The sequence below is a fragment of the Xyrauchen texanus genome, chromosome 27 (assembly GCF_025860055.1).
Source record: "Xyrauchen texanus isolate HMW12.3.18 chromosome 27, RBS_HiC_50CHRs, whole genome shotgun sequence".
Lineage (NCBI taxonomy): Eukaryota > Metazoa > Chordata > Actinopteri > Cypriniformes > Catostomidae > Xyrauchen > Xyrauchen texanus.
This window is the reverse complement of record NC_068302.1, coordinates 39689172-39708745: the sequence shown is the minus strand read 5'-3', so window position 1 is coordinate 39708745 and position 19574 is coordinate 39689172. Positions and strand designations below refer to the sequence as shown.

Below are 19574 nucleotides of genomic sequence, written 5' to 3'. Positions count from 1 at the left end.
GTTTTACATCTATCAAATAAATGGCATCTTAAACTTCACTCAAGCCTGCGTGTCTTCCCGATAGAAGTGATTTTCTACATAGGAAGCACTATGTTTTGCATCGTTTACGGTTGCTCAAATCAACCAAACCGAGAAACCACAAGGAGCTTTTATGGTGCAAGAAAAGTTGTTGTTCATAATGTTGTTGGCTAATTGGTGCATTTGTTTACAATCTTGGTTTCTCAGGTTGAAAAACAATGATACATTGCATATAATAGTGTGTTGTGCAGAAGTCTCAAACTCACCAACTAGATATTGTTCCCTTCTTGAAATAAATTATTCTTGAATATATTTTCCCCAAGGCTCAGAAGGAAAACTCACAGTTGTTGCTCAGAAGATGAACGTTCTCTCAGGTGAATATCTTGTATGTCTATTCTGCTCACTGTCTATATGTGTTCACATTCCAGTTGTGTTTAGTGTGTTTGTTTGTGTTTTATCCACAGGAATTGGGAGTTGTAGTCATCATGCTGTGTCTGGCTCGTCTTCTCAGTCTCTGAGCTCCAGTGTAGCTGTCATGTTCATTCCATACCTGCAACAGGAAGGTGGGTAATGACTTCTTTCTAAAAGCTTTCTTTAAAAAAAATTCGACATCTGTTGCAGGGCTCCCTGTTCTTCTATTCTAATCTTTTCGAAATCCAGTACTGTGCAAAACTCTTAAAGCATTTGTCTTAAGATGGTTATTTATATCTTCAGTTTTAGTGTGTCAATAGGATATATAAATGGATAAAATATTAATATGTGGGGGTTGAATACATATGCAAGCAAAAAAGCAATGTCACCTTAGAATAATTGATTTTGAGTTTCAGTGTTTTAAAAAAAATATATAAATCAGAATGAAATTTCAGTGTACCATTTGTAATTTGGTAATATAAGAGAATTGGTCAGGGGTCTGAATACTTTTGCAAGGCACTGTGTGTGTGTGTGTGTGTGTGTGTGTGTGTGTGTGTGTGTGTGTGTGTGTGTGTGTGTGTGTGTGTGTGTGTGTGTGTGTAAAATGTCCCATATTGTCATGAAAATAATATCACTAAGCAATTTTATGGGTTTGTCATTCATATAATACAAGTTTTCCTCATTGTCTAGTCCATGAAGGCACGCTGGTACACGCGGTGTCTGTGTTATCTCAGTGGACGAACCGTTTGACTGTGGAGGTGCCTTTAGAAATGAGGGAATGGTTTAAAAAAGCCTTCACCCTGAAGACGTCCACTTCACCTGTACGACACGCGTACTTGCAGGCCATGCTCGGGGCATTCAAAGGTCAGTCAAACCACTGGGAATGTTCAAATGGATTTGTGCTCCTAAAGTTTCGTGAAGAATAGTTGCATTCGTTTCTTTCTGTCCTCTTCAGGTGACTCTCTCAGTCAGGCGGTAGAGTTTCTCCCTCTCCTCATTCAAACGGTGGAGAAAGCGGCTGCCCAGAATACCCAGCATGCTCTGCTGTCTGAGGGCGTGGCCGCTGCTGTGCTGCTCTGTCGACTGTCTGGACTCGACTCGGTGTCAGGTGAGGGTTTTTTTGTCCAACAAAACAAACGTCTGAAGTACAAATAGCGTCGAACCAAGAAGTGTACCTTTATTTAGTCAGCAAGATGTGGACAAGAAAAACTAGCTTTACACTATGTGACCCACATTTGGTTTCTGACCATTGAAAATGTAGCTATTTACAGATGGAGCCTCATTGAGAGCCACATATTTTTGGGATTTAAACATATATGGCCGTTAAAATGAAAATATCAAACATAACAGTCAGTATCTGGTGTGGTCACCAGCTGTATTAAGTACGGCAGTGAATTCCAGTATTCTGCCATGGCCATAAAGAGCCCGGATCTCAATCCCATTGAGCAGGTCTGGGACATGTTGGATAGGAGGGTGAGCACTAGGGATGTACCATTCCCCCCAGAAATGTACGGGAACTTGCAAGTGCCTTGGTGGAAGAGTGGGGTAACATCTCACAGCAAGAACTGGCAAATCTGGTGCAGTCCATGAGGAGGAGATGCATGTCTTGCAGGAAATCACACACAGAACGAGCAGTATGCCTTGTGGCATCGTCATGCTGGAGGGTCATGTCAGAATGAGTCTGCAGGAAGGGTGCCACATGAGGGAGGAGGGGGTCCTCCCTGTAACGCACAGCATTGAGATTGCCTGCAATGACAACAAGCTCAGTCCAGTGATGCTGTGACCCCGTCCCAGACCATGATGGACCCTCCACCTCCAAATCGATCCTGCACCAGTGTACAGGCCTCGGTGTAACACTCATTCCTTCTTTACCGACCATCACCCCTGGTGAGACAAAACCGCGACTCGTCAGTGAAGAGCAATTTTTGCCAGTCCTGTCTGGTCCAGCGAAGGTGGGTTTGTGCCCATAGGTGACCGGTATGGCCGGTGATGTCTGGTAAGGACCTGCCTTACAACACGCCTGCAAGCCCTCAGTCCAGCCACTCTCAGCCTATTGCGGTCAGTCTGAGCACTGATGGAGGGATTGTGTAACTGGTCTGCCACGGCAAGGATGATCAGCTGTCCTTCCTGTCTCCCTGTAGCGTTGTCTAAAGCATCTCACAGTACGGACATTGCAATTTATTGCCCTGGCCACATGTGCATTCCTCATACCTACATACAGCTTGCCAAAGGCATGTTCACACAGATGAGCAGGGACCCTGGGCATCTCAAATGTTGGTGTTTTGAATAGTCAGTAGAAAGGTCTCTTTAGTGTCCCAAGTTTTTATAACTGTGACCTTAATTGCCGTCTATAAGCTGTTAGTGTCTTAATGACCGTTCCACAAGTGCATGTTCATTAATTGTTTATGGTTCATTGAACAAGCATGGAAAACATTGTTTAAACCCTTTAAAAAATGAACTTTAAAATTCAGTGTCCTAAAAAAGGGACGTTTCTTTATTTGCAGAATTTAGGTTTGCTCCAAAATCATAGGTGAAAATTGTCATTTTTGATGACAATTGGCATAGTGGTGGTGGCATAGTGGACTAAAGCACATAACTGGTAATCAGAAGGTTGCTGGTTCGATCCCCACAGCCACCACCATTGTGTCCTTGAGCAAGGCACTTAACTCCAGGTTGCTCCGGGAGGATTGTCCCGGTAATAAGTGCTACTGTAAGTCGCTTTGGATAAAAGCATCTGCCAAATGCATAAATGTAAATGTATATTTAATATTTTGGCATTCATCATCATTTATGTGTTACCTTCAAATTATGAAAAAAAAAGGGATGGACATTTTGAGCTAGAGACCTATGGTTGAGTTGATGTGGATTGACCCTAAATGCAAATAAATGGAAAAGTCACGGAAATTAATTGGTCAAAATCTAACTTCAAGTTATTTTGTGTCTTTAGAAGCAAAACTGGCATCCTTTTGGAACCTGGTCCTAGATGACAAGAAGCAACTATTCACCACAGAGAAGTTTTTATCTCAGGCCAATGAAGAAGGTAAGAAACGTTCGATTTATAGATCATATCTGTCTCAGTTCTCGGACGTGTCGTTCTCTAATATCTCTGTGCTCACAGCTCTCTGTACTGCCCTGCTGCTGTGTGAAAGACTGTTCCTCGATCAGCCACAAAGGCTCAACAACAGCAAGTCTCAGTAAGTTTCTAGAGTTTCACGCCGAAAATATTTAACTATTTATTTATTTTAAATTGAATTAGCCAAATCAATGCCCCTTCTAGCTTTGTGGGTAAAATGTAATTTTTCAAACCATTCATAATAGTGCTTTATATTTACTTAAATGTGCTTTCGCAAGAGAGGAATCTCAGTGTTATTATGTGGCTCAAACTCTGGTCTGGTCTCTTTAAGGATGTTTCATCAGGTGATGGTGATGGCACTGTTGTCTCGTCAGTGGCGTGTACGCAAGCGTGCGCAGCAGATTTTGAAGAAACTCCTGTCCTCACTGGGCGGCTCCAGTCTGGCTCACGGCCTTCTGGAAGAGCTGAGAGTGGTCATCAACAAGCACAAGGTGGACACAAGCGAACTATTGCTTTATACAAACACGTTTTCATTTTCGCTCTTTGCTCATTTTTCTGTTTCGATCTCTTTTTGTTAAAATCAGATTGTGCCATCAGATGCTCTTCAGACAGAAACTGGTGAGCTTACTGAGATCGGACGCTCGTATGTACCTCCCCGGATTCTGCTAGAGGCGCTGGGTGTAATCTGCTCGGTCGCAGCCAATTGGAACGACCCTACGGAGGCAGAGAAACTCGCTCTGGATATTATTATCGTTACCCATCATCCCTCTATCGGTCTGTTGGCCGCGAGGCTCTTAAAGTTCTTTTAAATTCTGTATATTTACTCATCGTACTTTCTTTGAATATTTGTTTCCTCCTTGCATCATGTGTCTCATTGCATTCATGATTAGAGGTCGACCGATAGTGGATTTTGCTGTACTGATAACTTTGGTGGTGGATAAGGCCAATAACCGATTAATCGCTTGATAGTTTTTAAAAAATGGTGTATTGAATGTTAAAATACAAATCGTAGTCTTTCCTTACTGTGTCAGGTGCAGACATAGAGGCTGAAAGAGACCAAAATGAGTAAAATCCCAGATGCAGTATATTGTGCAACCTAAATCCCAATAATAACCAGAAAAAATGAAGATTATGTGCATAATGCGGGACTTTTAATTATAAACATCCCAAAATACCCCAGAGACTCTTATTTTGAAATGTCTGAGCTTCCCTTTCACACAAACACAGAAGGGAAGCAAAACATACACTCTTAAAATCAAAACCGATATATCGGTCAATCTCTACTTTTGATAACTATTGTTTGGATGTGCCCCGATATAAATTATTCATTTACAGAGGGTATACCTTTTATCTTTTTTACTTGACCTAGAATTTTAATTAATATAGGCATATGCCAGCGAGATACCAGCGAGATGCCAGGCAATAACCGGTAAAACCGATATCTCTCAAACTCTAATCATGATTACTTTTGTTTGGATGTGCCCAGATTTAAATGATGATTAATTTACTGTGGGTATACCTTTTATGTTGTTTACTTGACCCAGAATTCTAATTAATTCAGGCATATGCCAACAATATGCCAGGCCATAGCCGATAACTGGTGAAACCGATATATCGGTCAATCTCTACTCGTGAATACTTTTGTTTGGATGTGCCCAGATATAAATGATTATTTATTTACAGTGGGTATACCTTTTATGTTGTTTACTTGACCCAGAGTTCTTATTAATACAGGCATATGCCAACTATATGCCAGGCAATAACCGGAAAAAACGATATTTCGGTCAATCTCTACTCGTGGATTACTTTTGTTTGGTTATGCCCAGATATAAATGATGATCAATTTACAGTGGGTATACCTTTTATGTTGTTTACTTGACCCAGAATTCTAATTAATACATGCCTATGCCAACAATATGCCAGGCCATAGCCGATAACCGGTGAAACCGATATATCGGTCAACCTCTACTCATGATTACTTTTGTTTGGGTGTGCCCAGATATAAATGATTATTCATTTACAGTGGGAATAACTTACTATGATGTTAACTTGACCCAGAGTTCTTATTAATAAAGGCATATGCCAACTGTCTTTTCAGGAATATTTTCTTTATTGGGTTGTTGTAAATGAGTTAACATGTGTATGCATTTTTATCTGCTGTCTGGTGATTGTTCTTGAACCTCATTTAGAATTTAATTTATCCATGAGTCTCATTTATTTGTTTCTGTGAAATTTTCTTGCATCTGAATTCTCTGGTAATCGCTGGCTCAATCTCCCTCAGTGTCTGTCAGGTCTGAGTTGTGGCCGTCACTTCTGTCCATTATGAAGATAGATGCATCTGAATTCATCGACAAACACCTGGAGACCATCTTACCACGCCTTCTAGAAGCCAACACTGACAATCAGGTCTGACTGGCTACGTTTAACAGTCTCTCACACACAATTTTGCTTTGTCAGGGTGATACAGAATGATATTGATATTTGTCATGTTGACACTGCAATTGATTTTCAAAACATTGTTTTAGGTTGGATCATTTTTTAAGAGAGTTGTTGAGTTGACATGGTCTCTCTCCGTAGGCTGTTCAGAACGCTGTTGGTTCGCTGTCGGTTCTGTCCCCCAATAAACTACTCCCTCGTGTCATGGATCATGTGACCAAGCTTCTGTCCAATCCTGCGCTGAGTCAGGTGACGCGTCAGGAATATGCCATCATGCAGACACCTGAGGGTGAACTTTACGACAAGAGCATCATTATGAGGTAAGGTTTTAGCCGCTAAAATCACTTGATAATAACGTGATAAAATGTGACGTTACAACTGGTGAAACATTAAACAACAACAAATTACTTAATATGTCTAGACTGAATTTTATATTGCATTCTGTGATGGAAAAACCCGGAAATGTGCTTTCCAGTCCATGAAAATATTTAGAGTAAAAATACAATTGTTTTGTTTTCCTCTACACTAATAAATATTCCATCAGATTGACACATGTAGAGGAAAACTTGCTCGCAAACCATTGTAATGTTTGATTTGTGAGCGATTCGGTCATCTGAGTCGATGAATATGTCAAAATGGTTCTGAATGGTTCATTAGCGAACTGGTCTGAATCAAAATGTCTGGAAAAGTCATGGAGTTTCATTAGTCAAAAAGGGTGGGAATCCTGCAATGAGAACCTCACAGATGCAACGCAACTTGAATGATTTCAAGTCAAGTGGTTTTTATTGTCGTTTCAACCATGTACAGTTAGTACAGTACACAGCAAAACGAGACAACGTTCCTCCAGGACCATGGTGCTACATAAAAACAACAAAGGACCAACACAGGACCACATGAGACAACACAACGAAATAAAATACCTATATAAAATACCTATATATATATATATATATATATACCTATATAAAGTGCACGTGCAAACATGTGCAAAGTACGGGACAGTATGACAAATTACTGACAATGAACAGGACAATAGACACAGTGCAGCGCCGACCAGTACACAGTAGTGCAAAAAGATGACCGTTTCTAAAAACGTAAACATAACATACTATGAGATAGTGTTCTATGCACATAGCAGTTATTGAGGTAGCAGACAGTTATAAAGTGACAGTAATTAAAGTGCAACTCAGGACACATGTGTGTGTGTGTCAAACCAGTCTCTGAGTATTGAGGAGTCTGATGGCTTGGGGGAAGAAGCTGTTACACAGTCTGGCCGTGAGGGCCCGAATGCTTCGGTACCTCTTGCCAGATGGCAGGAGGGTAAAGAGTTTGTGTGAGGGGTGTGTGGGGTCGTCCACAATGCTGGTTGCTTTGCGGATCCAGTGTTTTTTGTAAATGTCTTTGATGGAGGGAAGAGAGACCCCAATTTGTCTTGTAGTTTCTTGTAAACGTTGTCGGTCTGGTTTTCTCAGCGCACAGCAGGAGAGCACAAAGAAAGGCAACATGAAACGAGAGAACAAAGCATATTCCTTCAAAGAGCAGATCATTGAACTGGAGCTGCAAGAGGTGAGAAATATATGTATTTCTCATATAAAATAAGATTGTATACTGCCTATTGTTTTTGTAATAGCATGTGAAACAGTATTCATTAAAGTTTCAAACAGTAGCATATTTTGCTATTAGCCCATTAAGTTGCATGTTTAATTCAGTGAGTGGCATCCAGTGATCATGTTCAGTTATTTTGCATTTTGAAACAAATTTTGTGCATTCACATGAGTTAAGAAATGTTTAAAAGTTCATTATTGATTTTGCATCTGGTTCATTCATCATGCTGGAAATGGAAGGTCAATTTGAGCATATACACACTGCAACAACAGCAGAAGTGGGTCCTACTTTACATTAGGTGTCTTTAATATATACTAACATTAAAATACATACAATACAATTAGTTTATTGTGTAACTACATGCTGTTCTGTGAAATTCTCTCACATTTGCTGCTACTAATGTTGAGGTACTGTATGGTAGGTTTAGGGTTAGGGTATGGATTGGGGTAGGGTTACTGTGCGTTCTGACCAGATGCGGCGAGAGTGTCCAAATTCGCTCCGGCTGCCCCGCCAACAACGCTATCGAAGATTCGTGGACGCTCTGACGTAGTTGAAATAGGCGGCAATGTTCGTTCAGAATGCTTGGCTTTGTGAACTATATTTAAAGGGGCCGCAAAACATCTTGACATGTCGACCGGTGTCTTTTTGAGACACAAGTAGCGTATATCCTCATGAAATCTTTTAATATATTATTATATAATATTATATAAACCATACTATCCACTTCATCAACTCACCTGACACCACCAATTTCAGACACCTTTGTCCATGCAACATTTTTTTTTATAACATTATATCCCTGTAAGGCAACCGGGGACTGATCATATATTATGGGAAAACTCGCCACGGCAATAATCAGTTTCTCCTCCATTTTATCTTCAGAACTATTGTTTGGTGTTTGGTAAACCAAATTTTCTCTAGACTTTGCTAGAGCGGAGCACTTCTATACTCCAATAGGTTGCCGCCGAACCACATTACCAAATCTCATTACCATAATGTTGCCCGCACTTGAACTTTCCTCTGACACCCAAGACGTGACGCCCACAGACGCGCCTCTTCTCGCCGCCGATAGACGCTGGCTGCCATAGATAATGAATGACTTCCGGACGATTTGACGCTCTCTGGTCTGAACGCACCATTAGAGTATAAGGTTAAAAGTGTAACTAAAGATGTAATTAAATGCAGGTACTTTAAGTGTCACAACAATGCAACAACACGTCTTTACATAATAAGTACATTGTATCTAATGCTTAAGGACACCGTAATTAAAGACGCCTAATATAAAGTGGGTCATTGAAGTGTAATATTCTTCATCTGTGAGTTTCCATGTACTTACTGTTATTGTTATTGCTATAATAGTTAATAAAGTTGCATGTAATATGTGTAACACAGACACTGTAAATTAAAGAGTTACTATGTTACAGGCATGGACTGGTCATACTGAACAAATGTTTGTGTTGTAGGAGATCAAGAAAAAGAAAGGCATCAAAGAGGAGCTCCAGCTCACCAGCAAACAGAAAGAGATGATGCAGAACCAGCTGGAGAAAGAGTCCGGCATTCGCAAGACATTACTGGGGGTGAGAGGTCAAACAGCACCTGTGAAAACCTGACATGCATTCTTCAGCGCAAACGCAACAAATGACGTGTTTGTGTTTGTCCGTCTCTGTCAGTTGAATGCGGAGCTGCAGTCGGCAGTCAGACTGTTGGAGTCGGCTCTGGCTCGTCGGCCTCCTCTCATCTGGATGCATGTTCCTGGAGTCCTGCAGGTTCTTCTGCCTCTTTTGCAGTCTCCTCTGGCCGCTCCCCGGGTCAAGCGTGTCTTCCTGGACGCCGGTGTCTGTCTGATGCCGAAAGAACTGCACAATCTGGGTATATGTTCCATGTCCTGTCTGTTAGTCACCTTGTTTACTCAATGGCTTTTCATTATCCACTTGACCTGGGTTACTAGCAAATAAGAGGTGGAGAAATTAATGATATTTTGATGAAGATTTATGACAAACATTTTTAGCATTTAATGCTGCCTTAGATGTTTTGTGATGCATATTCTTCCTCTTTTTCTCTGTATGTAGCGGTTCTTGTTGGTCAGGTGACATTGCGCCAGTTGAAACCAGAATGTGATTTAGATCCAGCTTGGTCACAGGAGGGTCTGGATACAGCAACACAGAGAACCGTCTTACTGCTGCACACACACACTGTACCTCAGAGAGTGGGAAAAACCGGTGAATATCACACACACATAAATATCAACATGCATCATAGAAGCTTGGATGAAAACTTTAAAGGGGTCACATCATGGATGGTCTTTTGTTCTTTTAAAATGAAAGACTTTGATGTAGTGTGGCACACTTTAACATTCACAACACGAGTTGCCCTCACCAGTCCGTCCAGACCATTTATTGAAATTTCGCTTCAGAAATGGGCACTGTGGCTCAGTGGGTAGCACCAGAGACTATTTAGCAGAGATAGGCCACTTCTATTAAAATGAATGGGAGCTATTGGAACGCCCAACGGCAGCCAAAGGTCAGCGGATGTGTAAAGGATATCCCGCCTTACAGGTAAAAGAGCCAATCACCTTTTAGATACAGACATCGCCTGTCAATCAACTTGAGAATGCGCATGCGCATTAGCTATACAAGCCGGGAAAATTCGTTTTTTTTTTTTGTGTAACCGGAGGTAAAGAAGCACCATTTATGATACCAGTGTTGTCAGATTTTACTGCTGATTTGAAATATGTCCTTTGATCTTAATCTTGATCAACCGTTTTGGAAATTTCAATCTTTCCCCATTCATGTAGATAGGAGCTGCACTGTCATGACTGGAAATAGCCTCTCGAGAGCATCCCAAACATGGCCGAGAGTGGACTGACTTGCTAGAGAGACTTTGGTAGTTCTGTCACCTTACTGCAAGAAGGTTACCGGTTCGATTCCCAGCTCAACCTGTGCCTTTCTGTGTGGAGTATGCATGTTCTCCCTATGTTTGCATGGGTTTCCTCCGGTGTCTCCAGTTTCCCCACACAGTCCAAAAACATGCCGGTCAAGTGAATTGGAGACTCTAAATTGCCCGTAGATGTGAGTGAGAGTATGAATGTCTGTGTCTGTGAGTGTTAGCTCTGTGATGGACTGGCCACCTGTCCAAGGTGTTTCCTTGACTTTGGCCTGAGACAGCTGGGATAGACTTCAGTGCGGCCCGTGACCCTGCATAAAGTAGGCGGCTATAGAGAATGGATGGATGGATTATGGGGGGATTCTCATGAAACTTAGCTTTATCCATCAATAGAAATTTCAATAGAAATCAATAGAAATTATTTTTTTAATTTAGCATTTTTTTCCCTAAATTGGAATTGAATGTGGTCCATCGTACACATAATTACCACAACAGGCCCACCTGCAAAATTAGGACCAGTAAATATAGTACAAACAAATATGTTTTTTTTTAATGTGATCATTTATCCTTAGATCAGCCATCAGTCTATTTGGATTAATCTGAAAAAATACACACCGCAGATATTTGTCAATGATTCTTGGTGATGAGAATTTTTCTGGACATGCTCCAGAAGAATATTTCAGCTCTGTAGGTCCTTACAATGCAAGTCAATGGGTGCAAAAATTTAAAAGCTCCAAAAATCACATAGGTTAGCATAAAAGACACTAGTGGTTTAATCCATGTCTTCAGAAGCAATATGATAAGTGTTGGTGAGAAACAGATCAATATTTTGGGAGATGTTTATTATAAATTCTCCTCCCTGCTCAGTTAATCTCTTTCACTTTCACATTCTTAATGTATACGCCCCCTACTGGTCTGGGAGAAGAATTTCTAGCAAAAATGGACTTAAATATTGATCGGTTTCTCACACACAACTCTCATATCGCTTCTGAAGACATGGATTAAACCACCGGAGTCTTATGGATTACTTTTATGCTGCCTTTATGTGCTTTTTGGAGCTTCAGAATTTTGGCTCCCATTCACTTGCGGTAAGGACCAACAGAGCTGATATGTTCTTATAAAAACCTTTATTTGTGTTAAGCAGAAGAAAGTAAGTCACACACATCTGGGATGACATGAGGGTGAGTAAATGATGAGAGAATTTTCATTTTTCTGTGAACTTTTACTTTAACTTTAAAAAAAATAATAGTGTGTTCTGACTGAAATCAGTGTTTCGTTTTAAATTATTTCATTTGAAGGTAAATAACAACTGTTTTTGTGCAACAAAAAAAACAACAACCTTGAATAACATTATAAGTGTACTTGAGGGAGAAAAACAATTTTGCTAAAGTATTATGACCCCTTTAAAGGGTTCACCAGCATAGCTCATTCATCTGAAAACTGTAGAGATGTTGTGCAAGTGTGTCCTAAAGTTCATTTGTATTTGTTTTGCAGGATCCGACACATGTTCGCTGTCAGCACCAGCATTCTCCTTCTGTTTCCCGCTCCTGCAGGCTATGTTGAGTCAGAGCAGCGGCATGTCAGAGGAGGCGGAGCTCACCATGACCCGTGCGCTACAAATCATCAACACACATGCACAACTGCGCGCACAATCCGACGCCAGCGACATACTTATAGACGAGGTACGGGTGTGTTCTCAGCCAATCACTTTGTTCTTTTGAACAGCTCCAATTTCTGCTTGAAGTATTTGAATTTGGCTTTTTCAAATTGAAGTCCTGGAAAACCCTTGAAAATAGCCATTTTTACCAAGAGGTGCTTAAAAAGTTCTTTAAATATAGAAAATCTTAAAATACGTTGCTTAAATCATTTAATCAATTAAAAGTATTTATTTAATTTCGGAAATACACGACGACACCCGCTGCTGAAGCAGGAAGCGCATAGACGCCGCTGTCATGTGACACCTGTTACTTTTGGCAGCGCTGTTCAGAATGGGCCAATCACAGTCAAGTGTTACTGGAGGATTTAAAAAATATATATTTAATTGATACTGCTGTTGCGGATTTAACAAGTATGAATCCTTGCAACTATCAGTTTCAATTACAATTTACTCTCCTGAGTGAAAAAATGAAATGAGATGTAAAACGTTTTGAATGATTTGAATGCAGATCAATGGAGGATTCAGTTATGTGAGCCGTCTAGCGCCCCCTGCTGTAAAGAAACATTTGTGTCTCATAAAACAGGTTATTTCCTTTTTATTTTCTTTATTTTTTACGTTAAAATTTTTTTTTAAATACAAAAGTTGCAGAAAAGGTTTGTAAAAAATTGTAAAGGTTTACGTTCAGAGGCTGCTATATATAAATATGCATTTAGTGATTTTTCCCAGCATGTTATTTTATTAATTCACATATTAACTCATTTTTTCACACAAAAATATTTGGTTTTGTACCCCATTGAACCCTCAAAATGTGGCGGTGTAACCCATTTAACCCTCGTTTGTGTTAACTTGCTTCATTCGTCAAACAAAATTAAATAATAAAAGAAAGAACAAAGAAGTTGTCCTTTATGAACGTAAATAATTTATCCTCAGCGTTTATAGACAATAACTGAACTGAACTGAAAATTTGACTTTACAAAAAGTTGTAAAGTCAAAATTTTTGAGAATGACCCATTTGCAATTTGGGTCAGTTTGTTTTAATGACATCTCCAGCATAGAAATAAACATGTGCTTAAAGTCCTTGAATTTAACTTTGAAGCATCTGTAATGACAAAAACCGATGAACAAATATTTGTCATATAAAAAAAGTATTTATGGAAATAGGTGTGGTTAAGCTCAGTTGACATGATTACCACAAAAAAGAAAATTGTCCCTTGTTTATTTAATAAAGCATAGGTTATGTACTTACAATAGAAGTGAATGGGGCCAGTCCATAAACATTCAAATAAACACTGTTGAATTTTCGTTGTCGAATAGTCGTTTGATGTAATTTAATGTAACATGAGATCATTTTAACTCTAATGATGAGAGCAGCACTGAAGCGTGCACCCGACTTACACAGATCACTGTCCAGATGAACTCTAAACTTTCCAAACAGCTTCAGGTGATGTAGATCGCAAAGTATGAGGGAATTATACAAAAATACAAAGTATGTACATACAGAAGCACTCTCGTTGTGGAATAAGAGGAGCTTGAGCAAAACTTGTGAGTCGAGCAGCTTTAAAGGAAACACCCCGACATTACATCTAAAATGCAGTTATATTTCATGCATTATAGCTTTTTAATACGGAAGCTGATCACGTAAATAACTACAAACTCTGAAACTGGCATTTCTCTGTGCGGTCTTCTATGAGTTGTGTGATTGTCCTGATCTAAGGAGGAGAGACTGAAACTGCAACTTCATTCACTCTGTCACGGGACGCTCATCCCTCGAGCGCACACACTTAATGCAGCTAGATTATAACGTGATGGCTCGTGACTTATTAAATCATAATATATCTCACTGTGCATTTCTTATCGTGAAGAAAATTGGGAATACGCAGCTTTATTAAGTAATACAATTATTTAATTTATTAATAAACACTTACTGTATATTTAAGATGCATCGTTTTAAAACAAGTCTAAATATCTGATATGTTGCTTCTCAAGTAAATGTATCTTGTTTTAAGGATTTTTAGACATTTAGACAAAAACACTTGAGAACGAGGATTTTTTTTGCAGTGAATTTCTTGAATTAAACTTATAAAAAGTATTTTTCTCTCTTTAATTCAGTGAATGTCATTTAGAGATGTTTTAAAAGATGAATTTTTCTTTATTGTTAGTATGCACTTTTAATACAACCTTTTTAAGTTGGGGCACAAGCTGAATAATCAGTTAAGATCTAATGATTAATCGTTGCAATAATCGCCAAATCGCATTTTAATCGTTAGATTAATCAATCATCAACATAATCGTTAGTTGCAGCCCTAATGCCATTACCGATTATATCACACTAAATTAACACATTATAATTTGAAGCGGTGTGTATTTGAATGTTTATGGACCTGCCCCATTCACCTCCACAATTTATTTTATGCTGCCGATTAAGCCTACCTTTAAACATTTTATTACATATTTATAATGCACAACAGAATATTCATTTATGCCTGCGCATGTACTAGATAAGCGCTAGTTTACTTGTCTATGATTTTAAGATTATTTGCAATGAATACGTTGCTCAAGTGGGATGGATTTAAGAACTTTTTTCTCACATATGGATTGTTTGATAAATCGTTTGTAGTAACATTTAGTAAATTATTGGTCATTTACATTACAGATGATTTATGCATGTCTGTATTACTTATTGTGACTGTGCTGTTCTGTTTGTTCAGAACGGTCCTGAGCTGCTGCCTAGAGTCAGTATGCTGTTACTCCTGACCAAAGTGATCGGCACATCCACACCTCGTCTACAGGTAGAGACTTGAACCGTTAAAAAATGTTTTTTAGACACGCAGTGTTTCTTTGGAGACTTGTGTTTGTGCTATGTGTGTGTGCTGTAGGTTTTGGCATCAGGCTGTCTCACAGCGCTGTGTACCAGTGCGAGCGGGCAGGAGGGCTGTGCACTCGCAGAACAAGCTGAAATCGACGTTCTACTGGATGCGCTACTGTCTTCATGCTTCTCGGTCAGAGATGCTGCTTTGAGGGTCAGTATATTTCTATTTCCCCTACTCTTACTCATTATTTCTTTGATCTCCTTTGAGCCGGAGCAGCTATGGCTCAGGTATTAGAGTGGGTTGGCCGGTAATCACAGGGGAGGCGGTTTGATTCCCGGCCCACATGACTCCACATGTCGAAGTGTTCTTGGGCAAGACACTGAACCCCAATTTGCTCCCAATGACAGGCTAGCACCTTGCATGGCAGCTCTGCCACCATTGGTGTGTGAATGTGTGTGTGAATGGGTGAATGAGTCACATTGTAATACCGCTAAGTTTAAAAAGGCGCTATATAAATACAGTCCATTTACCATTTGATGACATTTTTATTATGACAATATGTTATGAAATCATTTTGAATAAAGAACTGTTATCTCAATGTTGAAGGGACTTTTGGAAATGGAGTTGGCATTGCCCACCGACAGCGCTGATGCCAACGGGCTAAAGATGTTGCGGAGACTCTGGGTGGCAAAGTTTGATGTGGAGGAGGAGATCAGAGCTCTGGCAGAGAAGTGAGTCATGCCACTGAACTCATGCCAGTGTAGTGCAGAATCAAAATTATAAAAACTCCTGGATTTTGACCATAACTTAACTTAAATTAACATTTGGAAGGCTGCATGCTAGGTAGGACGCGTCCTTTGAAGGCTGTAGTATACTGAGTGCCCCCATGCGGTAGTGACGTCACTCTGCTTATATTTAATATATAATTTACCATCTATAAATGTAATGAATGTTAACAAATTATATATCTTTTCAAAGGTCTAAGGGTTCAAAATTGATATCTGATCTCTGTTTCACGATAGCAATGCTCCAGAAACAGCCATTTAGTTATTTGTGCCTGGAGTACAAATGAAAACATGCAATATCAGAACGGGACTTTTATTATGAAAATGCGATCGCCAGATGAATGCAGTTCAACACACTTGGGTCAATCGTCCATGTCAAGCGTTCATTGAAAAACATCCAGTAGCACTTTTTGTCCATAAAAGTGATAAATCTGAGAAATATTTATATATTCTCTGTTGTTTACATGAGATCTCGCCTGGAAGAATCACCCTTCGTCATCGTTCTTCAACAAACTGCAATCGGAGTAGCATTCATGTTGTAAAACTGTATATGATCTTATATATTAGAGTCCTATAAACAAAACCAGCCTGTCTCCAAAGTCTATTTTTAAAAATGTGGCGCAGTCAGATTTAGTGTCATCTTGAGAGGCGGAGCCTTAATTTTACTCTGTATGCTTCCAGTGATTTTACAGAGAAAAAAGCTGCAGGAACCTCATTTATTGTCAGATCATCTTCATATTTGAAACGTAACTTCTTTAGACTCGTGGCTTTGAGGTCATTGTATTTCTGGGTTGTCTTGGCACTTTTATTATTGTTTTATTTAGATTATAAAAACATGTTCAGCACAAAATATTTCCATTACTATAAACTTCAGCTTCTCTAACTTTTAAAAAATAACAACATATATTAATTCTGAAACTTGGTAAATAAAGCCCAAAGTGTCTTCTTTCAAAAGGTACTACTGTCCAAACTCCAAAGGCTCCCGTAAATACAACCATTTAAGTTCAGGTATGTCATTTTCATGGTTCATGTTCAAAAAGGGGGCGCGCATCAACTGGTTAAACGAGACGGCCTTCGTAGGACAAACGGAAACGGAATGTTTCATGGTTGCTATGACAGCACGCCACTCTTTAACAAGCACGAGCGCTTTGAGTGAGACGGGAACAAAGTCCCTCTGGAAGGGAATGTATGAGGTACATTTTAGGAGAGTTATAATGATGTAAGGAGTATTTTACTGGTGTACTTTTAGTCTAATACTTTATTTTAATTATATATTAAAATATATATATATTAAATAATATATACTATATTAATATAGTAATACATATTATATACCATCAGTGGTGGCCGATATGAGGTTCCTAATTATATATTAAAATATATATATATTAAATAATATATACTATATTAATATAGTAATACATATTATATACCATCAGTGGTGGCCGATATGAGGTTCCTGCAGCTTTTTTCTCTGTACCATCAGTGGTATTATATACACTGAGCAGTGGTGGCTCAGTGGTTGAGGCTCAGGGTCAGGGTTGACCAGAAGGACAGGGGTTCAAGCCCCAGCACCACCAGGATGCCACTGTTGGGCCCTTGAGCAAGGCCCTTAACCCTATCTGCTCCAGGGGCGCCGTATCATGGCTGACCCTGCACTCTGACCCCAGCTTAGCTGGGATATGTGAAAACTAATAAATTTCACTGTATATATGCAAAAAAACTGTGTGTATAATGTGTGACCACAATAAAGGATTCTTCTTCATCTTCTGAGGTTTTTCAACTTGGGAATTTGCATTACTTGCGTTTGAATATCATATTTATGAACAAATTGGCAAAATTATTATTTTTTTTTAGACATTTCCGTTGAAGCAAATAATTGTGTGTTATGTGTGCCCACGAAGGATACACCTTATGCATCCTCTGAATTCCTGTGAAAGGCGGCTGCAGCCGACAAATGCGACCTCCGGAGGGCGCAGCCAATATATAGGGTTGAGAACCACTGATGTAGAGCATTGTAATGGGGCCAAGTGTTCATTATTGGTGTGTTTAGGGTTAAAAGTCTCACTTTATGCACTAAATCTGAATTCTTTTCTGGCTATTTTGGTTGTACAATAAACCGCATCTAGGATTTTATTCATTTTGAACTCTTGTAGCCTCTAGTTCTGTGGCCGTTATAGCAAGATAAGAATACAATTTTAAATTTTTTTATTCTATAAATTGATTTTAAAAACTATCGGCCGATTAATCGGTTATCGGCTGTACCCACCACCTCAGTCATCGATGTCAGGAAAATCCACTATCGCTCGACCTCTAATGTTGCTAACCCATAGATAAATTCGTTAGCATTGTGAGCAATATGCATTTTTTAAAAAACACTGTTGCTTCAAAATTAACATTTGAGGTACGACTGTGTGTAATTTATTTTGTAGAACAAAACGTGAAAGTCTCTTCAAGTAATTTCAACCACAGGCCTTATTTTACTCTTAAATCTAAAACTACCATTAAAAAACGAATAAGAAATGAATGAGGGAACCCATTGCTCGAAACTGCTAATACGTGATAGACCGATATATCGGCCAGACTGCTTAATCGGCCGATATTTGGCTGTTTCTTTTATTTTTGCGATTAGCGTTTCAACCGATAATCATGTTTGCTTGGCCGATTAACAGAAGTGGTCACTTAATAAATAATGTAAATAATGTATAAAAGACATGTTTGTTTCACCTTAGACATTTAGTGTACATCTGATTTGCATTTGTTAAACTGTATGTCTGTCAGCATTTATATCGGCCATCCTGCTCTCTAGATATCATTACCGGTACATAGGCAACAGCTCTATAGCAAGCACTTAGGAAGAGGCCGTCTGTCTGACATGTTTGACCAACTAGCAGGGACGTATTATGACTTGCAAAGGCCCTGAGGCCAATTAACTCCAAGGGCACCCCCTCCACTCAAAAGTTGTTTTGGGGGGTGGCATTCGTTGTTCTTGCCCAAAGGTTGTTGAGCTGGGGGGGTTCGTTGTTCATGCCCAAAAGGGTTTTCAAGCAGGAGGTCAAGGGCCCCTGGGCACTGGCCCTGTTGGTAATCCATCCCTGCCAAACAAGAGGGTTTTATATGTGATGTTAAGTGTCGAGTAAATCTGAAATGGATACCCTAATGGACTGGTGCACAGTGAAGTGGTAAATTAGGTAAAGTAATAAGCACTGATTCTTTAAAGGATATAACCCTGAAAGCAAAGCTGAATATACTGTATGTCTCAAACTAAAAACAAAAAGATGCCATGAACTTTGGAAACTTTAAATCCAGTCACAAGTTCCTTAGAAACATTAATTCCTGCCTGAAAACTGGCGTGGACTTATAAAAACCCATCTTTTCTGACTCCTGTAAATCAGATTGGAGCTTGTGATGATGAGAACGTGCTTGCCAATTCTGTTCCGATATCTGTAAGTGTCTGTAAGTCCTCTCTGTCTTCTGTCTCTGATTCAGACTGTGGCTGGCTCTGTATCTTGAGCTTGTCCCTGATCTGTGTCCACTGCTGATCGAAGACGTGATCCACCACGAGGAGGCCGTGCGGTCGGCCGGTGCTGAGGCTCTTTCCAGCGCTGTCAGTCAATATCAGGACCAATCGGCCACGGTTCTGAACCAACTCGTTGAACTCTACCATGAGAAACTCTACGTGAGTGTCACACACTAGAGATTTAGCACCAGACATTAATATTTAATGACGCTTTTACACTGCAGAGAGAATGAAGACTGAGTGTCATCTGTGAAATGAAAGATGTCGTGTTAACCGGCTTGAATCTTTAATTCATTGTCGTAAAGTTTTAAATCAATAGCCGTCATTGAGAGTGAACGATTCTGTCATTTGAGTGAATGAGAGGGCTGTTCTCTTA

At 39.6% G+C, this 19574-nt stretch overlaps 1 protein-coding gene across 2 annotated transcripts in view; it reads left to right on the top strand.

The window, feature by feature from the left end:
• The window catches only part of LOC127621346 (eIF-2-alpha kinase activator GCN1-like), a 51472-nt gene that overhangs the window by 8940 nt on the left and 22958 nt on the right, over positions 1-19574 (top strand). For both annotated transcript variants that reach the window (XM_052094911.1, XM_052094910.1), the window contains exons 12-30: positions 342-392; positions 483-581; positions 1120-1293; positions 1385-1537; positions 3377-3469; positions 3548-3623; positions 3834-3993; positions 4087-4276; positions 5784-5908; positions 6080-6258; positions 7411-7504; positions 9007-9120; positions 9214-9412; positions 9613-9762; positions 11921-12108; positions 14792-14872; positions 14960-15103; positions 15500-15624; positions 19168-19357. In XM_052094911.1, the coding sequence (XP_051950871.1) occupies positions 342-392; positions 483-581; positions 1120-1293; positions 1385-1537; positions 3377-3469; positions 3548-3623; positions 3834-3993; positions 4087-4276; positions 5784-5908; positions 6080-6258; positions 7411-7504; positions 9007-9120; positions 9214-9412; positions 9613-9762; positions 11921-12108; positions 14792-14872; positions 14960-15103; positions 15500-15624; positions 19168-19357 (2585 nt within the window). The remainder of the gene's footprint in view (positions 1-341; positions 393-482; positions 582-1119; positions 1294-1384; positions 1538-3376; positions 3470-3547; positions 3624-3833; positions 3994-4086; positions 4277-5783; positions 5909-6079; positions 6259-7410; positions 7505-9006; positions 9121-9213; positions 9413-9612; positions 9763-11920; positions 12109-14791; positions 14873-14959; positions 15104-15499; positions 15625-19167; positions 19358-19574) is intronic.